A 13562-nucleotide genomic window follows, 5' to 3' on the forward strand; every position below is an offset into this window, starting at 1 on the left:
AGGGTCCCTGATAGTGAGACCCCTACTGTAAAGGGTCCTGATAGTGAGACCCCCTACTATAAAGTGTCCTGATAGTGAGACCCCCTACTATAAAGTGTCCCTGATAGTGAGACCCCTACAATAAAGGGTCCCTGATAGTGAGACCCCTACTATAAAGGGTCCTGATAGTGAGACCCCTACTATAAAGGGTCCCTGATAGTGAGACCCCCTACTATAAAGTGTCCCTGATAGTGAGACCCCTACAATAAACGGTCCCTGATAGTGAGACCCCTACTATAAAGGGTCGTGATAGTGAGACCCCTACTATAAAGGGTCCCTGATAGTGAGACCCCCTACTATAAAGTGTCCTGATAGTGAGACCCCCTACTATAAAGTGTCCCTGATAGTGAGACCCCTACAATAAAGGGTCCTGATAGTGAGACCCCCTACTATAAAGTGTCCCTGATAGTGAGACCCCTACTATAAAGGGTCCCTGATAGTGAGACCCCCTACTATAAAGGGTCCCTGATAGTGAGACCCCTACTGTAAAGGGTCCTGATAGTGAGACCCCTACTGTAAAGGGTCCTGATAGTGAGACCCCCTACTATAAAGTGTCCCTGATAGTGAGACCCCTACTATAAAGGGTCCTGATAGTGAGACCCCCTACTATAAAGGGTCCCTGATAGTGAGACCCCTACTATAAAGGGTCCTGATAGTGAGACCCCCTACTATAAAGGGTCCTGATAGTGAGACCCCTACTATAAAGGGTTCTGATCGTGAGACCCCTACTATAAAGGGTCCTGATAGTGAGACCCCTACTATAAAGGGTCCCTGATAGTGAGACCCCTACTATAAAGGGTCCTGATAGTGAGACCCCTACTATAAAGGTTCCTGATAGTGAGACCCCTACTGTAAAGGGTCCCTGATAGTGAGACCCCTACTATAAAGGGTCCTGATAGTGAGACCCCTACTATAAAGTGTCCCTGATAGTGAGACCCCTACTATAGAGGGTCCTGATAGTGAGACCCCTACTATAAAGGGTCCCTGATAGTGAGACCCCTACTATAAAGGGTCCTGATAGTGAGACCCCTACTATAAAGAGGGGCCTGAAGCAGAGAAGCTTATTTATCAGGGGGCCCTGATGATGAAACTCCTACCTCAAAGCAGCCTGCTTTAAAAGGGACCTGATGATGAACTCTTACTATAAAGGTGTCTTGATGGTGAGACTCCTACTTTGAAAATGTGGCAGGAGATGATGAGCCCCTTCCCACTATGATTTGTCTTTCCCTGTGGGTGAAATCCTGCGTTTGTAATGCCAGGGTGCTGGATCCAGTCTCTCCATGGGTATGCTCCACATTTCATTCAAGGCCAGTTCAGTCGTGGGAGAACACGCAACTGAACCTTGAAGCCTGGGGCCAGTGTCTGTTAGAATCTACCCTACCATTGCTCAGTACACACCGGCTGAATGTAGCTTCTCAGAACAGGACTGAGACGAGTGATTGACTGAACATTTCGGTAGTCAATGGTAAAGAAAATCGGTTGGAGTGTAAAGCGGACGACAGGTTCCCTATCGCCTGAGATCAATTTCTACCCCAAAATTTCAGGCTGGAATAAATCCAGAGGATTAACGGCACAGACAGAGGCAGGTTAATTTCCATTTGCTGGTCTGGCAAACTCTTTGCTGCCACAGCAACTCGATTACCAGATGATTACTCGCATGAAAAGTTGTATTGATGGTAAAATGCACGGGCTGTGCTCTGAGTAACTACATGCTCTGATCAATGGCCCTGCGGCAGTGAAGCCCCTCCCCTCCATCTCCCCACCCCCCACCCCTGCCCCTGCCCCTGCCCCGGCAGAGCTCTTGTCATGTAACTGAACCTACTCACTCAATTTGTGAAGTCTGGTGGTTCTCATCTCGCTCGGAATTACTCCCAGTCAGTTTATCCGGTGAGGAACGGATTAGAGGGAGAGAAACGGCTAACAGTTGTCACTTCTGGTTGCTGTTCAGTGACCTCTGCTGGAACTCTGTGGGGTGAGTTGTCACTTTTACCGTCAGGCGGAAAACGGGCGGTAGTCGATTGGCCGCCTGATTTACACTGCCCTATTTACACACTGCCCGATTTACACACTGCCTGACTTACACACTGCCTGACTCACACCCCCCTGATTTACACACTGCCTGATTTACACCCCCTGATTTACACACTGCCCGATTTACACTCCCTGATTTACACACTGCCCGATTTACACACTGCCCGATTTACACCCCCCGGTTTACACACTGCCCGATTTACACACACCCCGGTTTACACACTGCCCAATTTACACACACCCCGGTTTACACACTGCCCAATTTACACCCCCGATTTACACACTGCCCAATTTACACACACCCCCGATTTACACACTGCCCAATTTACACCCCCGATTTACACACTGCCCAATTTACACCCCCCCGATTTACACACTGCCTGATTTACACACTGCCTGACTTACACCCCCCTGATTTACACACTGCCCGATTTATACCCCCGATCTACATACACACTGCCCGATTTACACTCCCTGATTTACACACTGCCTGATTTACACACTCCCTGATTTACACACTGCCCGATTTACACACTGCCCGATTTACACTCCCTGATTTACACACTGCCCGATTTACACCCCCCGGTTTACACACTGCCCGATTTACGCACACCCCGGTTTACACACTGCCCAATTTACACACACCCTCGATTTACACACTGCCCAATTTACACACCCCCCCGATTTACACACTGCCCAATTTACACACACTCCGGTTTACACACTGCCCGATTTACACCCCCCGATTTACACACTGCCCAATTTACACACACCCCGGTTTACACACTGCCCAATTTACACACACCCTGGTTTACACACTGCCCAATTTACACACTGCCCGATTTACACACTGCCCGATACCCCTTTCCACTGACTTCCACAGGAGCCAAAATCGGACACGGTATAAAACGGGCGGCTGATCAGCTTCCACCCGCTTTCTGTCCAGTGGTAAAAGTGACAAGTTACCCTTGTGCGTGTACGGACATCGCACGAGGACAGGATCAGGTTTGATCTCCCAGGGTAGAATAGCCCACCCATGTCCACTTGGGTAAGGTAGTGGAGTGTGTCTAGTGCTTGTGAAACTGTAGCCCAGCAAGGAGAGGAGAAAAAGCAACACGGGAAACTGGCATGGCCAAGGGAGATAGAGCCAGATTTACAGCCAGCTGTTTCAGATCCATAGAGCACACCTGAGTAACCTGCAGTATCTCGGCTCAAAAACCTGAAGACCTAAGAACATAAGAAATAGGAGCAGGAGTGGGCCATTCGGCCCCTCGAGCCTGCTCCTCCAGTCAGTAAGATGATGGCTAGTCTTCGACCTCAACTCCACTTTCCCGCCAGTGACCTGAAGCATTGCTAGGTGCTGTCTCCGAATTGGTTCAGGTTATGGTCTTAAAGGGAGCTGTATGCTTTAGCCTGCCTAAGCCAGGCCTGTCCACATCAATATCTTACCTGAAGCACTAGTAACATCTGTGTGATGGATGGAGGCACATTGGTGTGAGGTTGGTGCAGCACCTGCTCCAGATTTACCTTCAACAGAACCAGATCCCGGAATCCAAGCAAAGCCATCTGGCGAACGGTTAGCTCTTGCCCCTAATAAAAGGACCAAGCATCAAAGTTACTCGCTGCGACTTTTCACAAGGACGTTCTTTGTTACGCAAAGTTATAACTCAATTGGCTCGGAAATTACTCTGAGCAATGCCATCGTACGAATGGTTAACACTTTAAAATAAACAAGTTAACGCCTCTTATAACAGCAGAGAGAGGAATTGGATAAGCACCTGCACAATAATAGCAATTCTGAGTCTCGTATACTGAAATGAAATGGATTATTCAAGGGGTGCAGTTTGTTGACACATTAATGCGCTGGGCACAGAGTGGTAGGACCTTCAGATACTTTCATCCTGCCCCTGAACTCCTTCCTCTGTATCTCTGCCTTGCCCCCTCCCTCACTGTTATACAACAGGTCTTTAAACAGAAGACAACACGGGGGTTAAATTCGATAACCTCTGAATCCAGGCGCGGGGGTCGCGGTGCGTGATTAAGCCGCGCCCGGTCGTTGAGATGCAGGCAGCATGAGTTATTCGTGCTGCCGGATCATCTCCACGATTTCTGCGTGCAGCCACTCGTCGGCGCGGGTAGTGCTGGCTGCACGCACCAGCAGGTGGCCCGATATGGTGGACGTGGCCAGCTCTAGGTAAAGGCAGCCTGCACCTCTTAAAGGGGAAGTGCACTGTCAATGTCACTGTCCACGCACGTGGATTCAGTGCCGGAAAAAGTTCAATGATTTGACACGAGCGGTCGAAGTGCGCGAATTCAAGTGTCAAGCGGCACATCCTAGCAACCGCACCACTGCTCCACGCACGACACCCGCCCCCCGTCACCCACCCACCAACAAACACTTCCCATCCGCACGCAACGCTGCACTTCGGATGCTGCATCTCACATAGTACCACACTTGAAATCCACACACCCACAACCCCCAGGTCACACACACTGGCAGCTATTCAACCATGACAGGCACATCACCCAGACACCTTGCAGGACACTCACTGACACACTGCCCTCTGTCTTGCAGGAGAAGGTGGCGCATACCAGCCGACAGCAGGAAAGAACAGACGGAGGACTGGCACGCCAACACGAGCTCACCCCCATGGAGGAGACAGTGCTGGGGATCATTGGGCGGGCCGTCGCTGCGGCCGTGGCCAATGGGGTGCTGGAGGGATCGTCGACGAGGGTCTCCGTATACCTGAACCTCCTTCTCGTTTCCCGCTTCTCCCTCATCCCATAATTTTTTCTGACTCACGTGCTGCAGATGGTGTGAGCACACATGTCTTACTTGCTCCTCTCCCCGTCCACAACTCAACCCGTCTGCCTTTGTCATTGCAGATACCCAAGAACACGTGCTGGGGCTGTCCGAGGTGGAGGAGGAGGAAGACAGTAATGATGAAGCCACACCGTCACTCGATCTGACACTCGCATCCACCAGCTCAGATACTGACACTATGTGTAGTGTAGAGGCTAGGATAGACCTGCACGTGGTGAGACACCGGGCACAAGTCAGCAGGAGCCGGGGCAGGGGGAACAGATACCACAGAGACTAACCATCTCCCCTTGACATTCAACGGCATTACCATCGCCGAATCCCCCACCATCAACATCCTGGGGGTCACTATTGACCAGAAACTTAACTGGACCAGCCATATAAATACTGTGGCTGCAAGAGCAGGTCAGAGGCTGGGTGTTCTGTGGCGAGTGACTCACCTCCTGACTCCCCAAAGCCTTTCCACCATCTACAAGGCACAAGTCAGGAGTGTGATGGAATACTCTCCACTTGCTTGGATGAGTGCAGCTCCAACAACAGTCAAGAAGCTCGACACCATCCAGGACAAAGCAGCCCGCTTGATTGGCACCCCATCCACCACCCTAAACATTCACTCCCTTCACCACCGGCGCACTGTGGCTGCAGTGTATACCATCCACAGGATGCACTTCAGCAACTCGCCAAGGCTTCTTCGACAGCACCTCCCAAACCCACGACCTCTACCACCTAGAAGGACAAGGGCAGCAGGCACATGGGAACAACACCACCTGCACGTTCCCCTCCAAGTCACACACCATCCCCACTTGGAAATATAATCGCCGTTCCTTCATCGTCGCTGGGTCAAAATCCTAGAACTCCCTTCCTAACAGCACTGTGGGAGAACCTTCACCACACGGACTGCAGCGGTTCAAGAAGGCGGCTCACCACCACCTTCTCAAGGGCAATTAGGGATGGGCAATAAATGCTGGCCTCGCCAGCGACGCCCACATCCCATGAACGAATAAGAAAAAACACTTCAAGTGCATATTCAAGTACTTTCTAAATGTCTTGAGAATTTCTGCCTCTACCACCCTTTCCAGACTCCCACCATCCTCAGGGTGAAAAATTTGTTCCTCAACTCCCCTCTAATCCTTCTACCAATCACTTTAAATCTATACCCCCTGGTTATTGATCTCTCTGCTAAGGGAAATAGGTCCTTCCTATCCACTCTATCTAGGCCCCTCATAATTTTATACATCTCAATTAAATCTCCCCTCAGCCTCCTTTGTTCCAAAGAAAACCCCAGCCTATCCAATCTTCCCTCATAGCTAAAATTCTCCAGTCCTGGCAACATCCTCATAAATCTCCTCTGCACCCTCTCTAGTGCAATCACATCTTTCCTGTAATGTGGTGACCAGAACTGTACACAGTACTCAAGCTGTGGCCTAACCAGTGTTTTATACAGTTCGAGCATAACCTTCCTGCTCTTATATCCTGTGCCTCGGCTAATAAAGGAAAGTATTCCGTATGCCTTTTTAACCACCTTATCTACCTTCAGGGATCTGTGGACATGCACTCCAAGGTCTCTCACTTCCTCTACACCTTCAGTATCCTCCCATTTATTGTGTACTCCCTTGCCTTGTTTGCCCTCCCCAAATGCATTATCTCACACTTCTCCGGATTGAATTCCATTTGCCACTTTTCTGCCCACCTGACCAGTCCATTGATATCTTCCTGCAGTCTACAACCACACGGTCAATTTTTGTATCATCTGCAAACTTCTTAATCACGCCCCCTACATTTAAGTCCAAATCATTAATATATACCACAAAAAGCAAGGGACCCAGTACTGAGCCTTGCGGAACCCCACTGGAAACAGCCTTCCAGTCACAAAAACACCCATCGACCATTATCCTTTGCTTCCTGCCACTGAGCCAATTTTGGATCTAACTTACCACTCTCCCTTGGATCCCATGGGCTTTTACTTTTTTGACCAGTCTGCCATGTGGGACTTTGTCAAAAGCCTTGCTAAACTCCATGTAGACTACATCAAATGCACTACCTTCATCGACCCTCCTTGTTACCTCCTCAAAAAATTCAATCAAGTTAGTCAGACACAACCTTCCCTTAACAAATCCATGCTGACTGTCCTTGATTACTCCGTGCCTTTGTAAGTGACGGTTTATCCTGTCCCTCAGAATTGATTCCAATAATTTGCCCACCACCGAGGTTAGACTGACTGGCCTGTAATTACTCAGTCTATCCCTCTCTCCCTTTTTAAATAACGGTACAACGTTAGCAGTCCTCCAATCCTCCGGCACCACGCCTGAATCCAGTGAGAATTGGAAAATGATGGTCAGAGCCTGTGCTATTTTCTCCCTTGCTTCTTTTAACAGCCTGGGATACATTTCATCCGGCCCTGGTGATTTATCTACTTTCAAAAATGCTAATCCCTGTGATACTTCCTCTCTCACTAAGTTTATCCCATTCAATATTTTGCACTCCTCCTCCTTAACTACAATCTCTGCATTGTCCCCCTCTCCTTTGTGAAGAGAGATGCAAAGTATTCATTAAGAACCATACCCACATCTTCCGCCTCCACACATAGTTTACCTTTTTGGTCTCTAATCGGCCCTGCTCTTTCCTTAGTTATCCTCTTGCCAATATCTTTTCATGCCCTCTCTTTGCTTTCCTAATTTCCTTTTTAATTTTACCCCTGCACTTTCTATACTCCTCTGGGCTTTCCATAGTATTGAGCTCTCGGTGTCTGATGTAAGCTTCCCTTTTTTGCCTGATTTTACCCTGTATGCTCCTTGTCATCCAGGGGGCTCTAGATTTGGCACTGCCACCCTTTCTCTTTTGGGAACATGTTTACTCTGCGCCCCTTTGAATCTTCCCCTTGAATGCCTCCCACCGCTCTGACACTGATTTACCTTTACATGATTTTATGTGTAAGTTTATAAATTTGTATTTGAACTTGCAGTTGATGGTGGTTTTTATTTCTGCGATGAGCTGAGGGAGGAAGCAATGTGTAATCATAAGGAGGACGATTGGATGGTCATGTGGGAGAGGACAGGTGGGGAGTGTAGGACTGTTGGTGACTTAGGAGGTGTCGTTGAGGTTATTGGTATCGCTCATGAGTAAGGTGAGCACGCAGAGCCCTGGCAGACAGGACCTGTGCACCTTGTTGCCTCCTTGCCTTTTCCTCCAGTTCCTCCTCTGTCTCCTCCTTCTTCTCCTCTTCCTCGGTCTATGGCTCAGGGTCTTGCCGGATAGGCGGTGGCAAGGGCTGTCCTCTCATAATGGCGAGGTTGTGCAGCACCCAGCATACAACCACGAATCTTGATACCCGCTCAGCTAAGCACTGAAGGCTCCTCCAGAACGGTCCAGGCAGCGGAAGCTTTGCTTTCGGAGGCCTATGGTGCCGTTCCATGTGACCGCACGGCTCTCATTGTAGGCCTGCTCTGCATTCCTGACCGGAGTCATGAGCCATCTCATGAGAGGATAGCCCTTGTCACCCAGTGGCCAGCCTTTGACTTGCCTAGCCGGTGCAAAGATAGTTGGGACGTTGGACTGTCGCATATTGAAGGCATCGTGACTGCTGCCAGGGTAACGGGCATTGACCTGCATGATGCGCTGCATGTGGTCACACGCCAGTTGCACGTTGAGGGAGTGGAATCCCTTTCTGTTCATGAAGATGGCTGAGTTGAGATGTGGAGCACACATGGCAATATGCGTGCAGTCAATGGCACCCTGCACCATGGGGAAGCCTGCAATGCAAGCAAACCCTTGTGCTTGCTCATTCTGCTGCTCTCTGTCAAGAGGGAACGTGATGAACCTGTTGTGTAGCTCGTTCAGCATCTCAGTGACCTCCCTTATGCAGCAGTACACTGCAAACTGTGAGATGTTACAGCAGAGGCCTAAAAGGATCCAGAGCTGTAAAAGTTCAGTGTCACGGTCACCTTCACAACCACAGGCAATGCTGTCCTCGCCCTGCACTGAGTGCGAGCAGTAGTGGCTGAACCTCAGCCGTCAGACGCACTGATCTTCACTCATGTTGAGGTAAGAGAATTGGTCTCTGAAGCCCCTCATTGGATATGGCCTCCTGTTCAGTGCCCTGTGCCACCTCCTCCTCCTCCCTCTTCTAGCAGCTTGACCTGCTCTGCATGGCCTCTCTGCATGCTCCCAGTCGTGTTCAATGCCCAGCGGGAGTCCTAGCAGGGCACCCATGGTTGGTAGCACCCTGTTCAGCACACTGTTTTAAATGCCACCAACAGTAATGCAGGACTTGCCAGCCCACTCTCTATATAATATTGCAACTTTTCCAAATAAAGGAAGCTTCAACGAACAGGTACAATTGTACCAGCAGCCAGAAGCAATAATCCAGCAACTAACCTGCAACACCTGCATGATCCCTTTAAATAGCGCTGGTGGGGTGGTCCTCCAGGCCGTTGACGACCTGTTCAGATGTGCGAGGTTAAGACAATGTGTTGGCTGGAGTGTTGAGTTCCAAAACCACATCTGCCCCTTTAAATCAGCATTGCACACTGATCTACCGTATATTCTCCCTACTTTACACATGCTGGCGTTCGTTATCTGCTCGTGCGCAAACGCCTTTACCAAGATGGCATCCGGCGCACATCGTGCGCGTGCATTCCGGACGCCATTTTGGGTCCTTAGGAGGCCGCGTAGCGCCTACAAAACGGGCGCTACGTGACCTAATTTATAGCCCCATACTCCTCAGTTGGCTGGCTGAATGGTACCGATGCATGCTGGGAAATGAGGTACTCTGCACATGCTCAGACTGCATAATCTAAATTCGTCTCACAGTGTCACAACTCTGAGCCAAAATACCAGCTCCGAGCCCGGGATTTTGGGACAGGCTGAGGCCTTCAAGTTAAAACTTTAATGAAGGCATTAAACGACACAAAAGACAATTCAATTAATACATTTAATTGTGTTATTGTGAAGTGTTATTCAATAAAAAGGTTCCTTTTGGCGAAATGCTTATTTTGAACATGGAGGGAAAAAAATGGTGGAAAGCATTTTGAGACAATAATTGCCCAGTGGCAGATTGCGCAGTGAGATTGATGAGTTTCCGCTGGTGTTTCCCATTATAAATGGGGACAAAGGGATTTATAACGGAGAGTTGACTCAAAATAAGTGGCAAAAACATGACAACAGGAAGTCAAGTGGCGCAGACAGGAAGTGCACGAAGGCCTAAGATTTTTAATATAGATACAGATGTGCGCTGACAGCACCACCTAAAACACCTTTAAACCTTTATAACAACAGCACGGCAATGCAGACATCAGATTAGCAACATGATGTGCCCCCAAGTGCTGGGAGATGAGGTATGATTTCTCACCCACTGATCCCTCCCGCAGGAGGAGGTGATGAGCAGTGACCAGGTGCTTCTCCACAGGCTCTCGTCAACAAGGATGGGATTTGCGCACATCCACAAATGCAAGAAGGACTGACGGCAGAACTCAGTGCTGGCCTCAGAACGTGATGCTGATTCCCCTTTAAACTGGCTCACTGACATTTCCTTTTCTGTATAACCGTCTTTACACTAATCCTGTGGGACTGCAGGCCTGCGCAATAAAACCTGTTATCATTTATGTAACTTATGCCGGTATGGGGACCGGGGTTTTTTTTTTATAAATTCGACTCAGTCGAAAGAATGACCTCAGTAAATGCTTCTGAAACAGTGTATTTTAATGATTTGTCTCTGTGACTCACCGTCGCTGTAAGAGTCAATGTGTGATGGTTGGCGAACTAGGAAGGAACTGAAGGAGGAGACGATTCTCTGTCAGCCTGCCTGCCAGCGCAGATAAGGCTCATTTATTTTGTTTATGTTTTCTCCACTAATTTTCTTTCCCCCTGCACCATCCCCCCTCCACCACTTCCCAAACACGGTGGCCCCAATATTTACGGGGAGGGTGCAGGGGAGGGCAGGTTTTCTTTCTCTGTTTCCCGCCCGGCAGCCGGCCAAATTGACAGGCTAGCCGGCTGTCAGGCGGGAAAACCAGCGGTAGGAGGCCGCAGCCGGGGACCCGGGGACACCTGGTGGGCCAGGAGGAGCAGGAGTGCGGTTAAAAGCCACTTACCTTCTTGAGTCGGCAGCTCCTGCCTCCCCTTCACTGCCGGGTTTCCCGACTCCAGGAAAACCTACGCGGCAACTATTAAATTTAAATCAGGCTCCCAATTGCAGCGTTGGAGCCTGATTTAAATATGTTAATGAAGTGCCCCGCCTCTCCAAGATGGCACACTCGCACGGGTCACGACCCATCACCGTAACAACTGCAACGGGTGTGTGTATGCAGCGGGTTGGGGACGTGCACCCTGTTTTTTTAGGGTTTAACCGCCCCCCCCACCCCGACCTCCTCCCGCCTGTTGTTGGAGGAGAGGGCGGTTAATATCGTGGCCAGTAATTTATTTCTGGGGAAGGGACGGCTGATGTCCTTATTATGGGCCGCCAACCTCGGCAGGCTTATACAACGGTGAGAGGCACTGTAACTGAGCCTCATCCGGCACTCCTTAATGGGTACCTGCAGCAGGTGCCACCGAGTTGTGACCAGGAGCGGAAAGCCTGGACCATTTTCCCTCCCTAGTCCATGGGTCCTGTGGCCAATTGTACCCCCCACCACCTCCTCCTACCACCAACCCCAGCTGAGATCAGCTGACTCAGCACAGACCAAGGGGTTGAACCTGTAGCGTTCCTGCCCCGGGAGGGGCTTGGCAGCTCACCAGATAAACCAACCGAGGATCAGGAGGACCCCTGAAATCTGTTTACATTCCTGTCATATTTAGAGCGACAAGAAGCCATAGAGATAGAAACTTAAAATAGTTAATTAAACGCGTTAAAATATAAGATGCAGCTGCCTCTATCTTCTTAATTTAATTGTCATTAACAGTGTTTTCAAAATCTTAGACAAACCTTAAGGAGAGAGGTGAAAGGTGAAAGGTGAAAGCCACTTCACACGATGGCAAGGAACACGTTAAGCATTTTCTGTGATAAAGTATTCCAGAATAAGATCAGATGGCTTGTTTGGTCCGCACCAGTAGTGTAAGGCTCCACTGAGAATTTTTTTTCGAGTTGATGAGGCAATAATTTTTTTATAAGGAAGCTACCAAGTCTGTTCAGTTTAGTTAAATATGCTCCTGCCTCTAAAATTGGTTTAAATCAAGTTATACTGTTTTATTTCCTACTGATTCCAGTCCACATCACATTGGACCAGATGAAAGCTTAAAATGAGAAAAAGCCGTATGACCCATCAAGATGGTCCTATCTGGAGCCCATGTGTGATTATTCGATCGTGGGCCTGCTCCCCGCACCATCTGTTGATCTCCCCCTCCCATTTCAGGGACACTAAGGTGGTGAATTCCCACAGGAAGGGGTTTCCCAGTTGTCTGCAGTGGAAGAGCCATGAAAACGCCCGGACAAACGGAGTACCCAGCGATTGTGCCCATTTTTCCAGGATTTTCATAGCTTTTCCTCCAAAGTTAAGGTGGACAGTTGGGAGAATCCCCGTGGGAATTCACCCCGAGTCCCTTCTCCAACCTCCTCTGGAATAAATAACCGAGCACTGTTGTTAATATCTCCATAAACTTCATTCCCCTTCTCAACTGACACGGGTCCTGTTCCCTCTTAAAGGTGTCACATGACCCAGAATCAACTATCTCCTCTGAGAGTCATCTCCTCTGAGTGTGCATTATCCTGTGGAAAGTGTGTGAGTGCCCCTGGGGGGAGGGGGGGGGGGGGGGGAGAGGAGACTGGAGGATCCAGTACAGGATTTGGGTTTGGACTTGTCCAATAGGTATACGGTTTTTAACATCTAAGATGGGGCAAGGATGGAGGCACATGGAGGTAGGGTGGTGGGGGGAGAGGTATTGAGGGGCAATATCATGGCTCCACAGAGCAAGAAGGTTATCCATGGGGAAAAGAGAGACACTATCCATGAGAATAGGAGAGTGGTAGTAGTGGAGCAAGGTTCTATAAGTAGAGGATACAAAGCCCGTTTTTCTACAATGACTGGGAGTCTGGAATGGGCCTCCCAGATGCCTGGGACAGGAATGTGTTGTGGGGACAGTATTAGGAAGACATGCTGAAAGAAAGGATGATGGAACATCTTTGTGCCACATTTGCATAACATCATCAACTAAAGTGACACAGCTGCTCTGCTGCTCTCCTTCCCCGAGCACGAAGACTCTTTCGATTTTCACCCATCTCACCTGGCGGGGTACTCCATGGGCTATCTTTGCTACTTCAACCAAATTGCCATTCTTCATGCATGAGCCGAGCCAGTGAGTGTCAGTCACTATTCAAGGAGGGTCGATGAGGGTAGTGCATTTGATGTAGTCTACATGGATTTAGCAAGGCTTTTGACAAGGTCCCACATGGCAGACTGGTCAAAAATGTAAAAGCCCATGGGATCCAAGGGAAAGTAGCTAGTTGGATCTAAAATTGGCTCAGTGGCAGGAAGCAAAGGGTAATGGTTGACGGCTGTTTTTGTGACTGGAAGGCTGTTTCCAGTGGGGTTCCGCAAGGCTCAATACTGGATCCCTTGCTTTTTGTAATAGTTATTAATGATTTGGACTTGAATGTGGGGGGGCTTGATCAAGAAGTTTGCAGATGATACAAAAATTGGCCATGTGGTTGATAGTGAGGAGGAAAGCTGTAGACTGCAGG

At 49.3% G+C, this 13562-nt stretch overlaps 1 protein-coding gene across 2 annotated transcripts in view; it reads right to left on the reverse strand.

Moving 5' to 3' along the window:
- LOC137327832 (proline-rich protein 5-like) overlaps positions 1 to 13562 on the reverse strand; it is a 136333-nt gene that overhangs the window by 49005 nt on the left and 73766 nt on the right. For both annotated transcript variants that reach the window (XM_067993668.1, XM_067993669.1), the window contains exon 7: positions 3520 to 3660. In XM_067993668.1, coding sequence (XP_067849769.1) covers positions 3520 to 3660 — 141 coding nt within the window. The remainder of the gene's footprint in view (positions 1 to 3519; positions 3661 to 13562) is intronic.

This window comes from Heptranchias perlo, chromosome 12 (assembly GCF_035084215.1).
Source record: "Heptranchias perlo isolate sHepPer1 chromosome 12, sHepPer1.hap1, whole genome shotgun sequence".
Lineage (NCBI taxonomy): Eukaryota > Metazoa > Chordata > Chondrichthyes > Hexanchiformes > Hexanchidae > Heptranchias > Heptranchias perlo.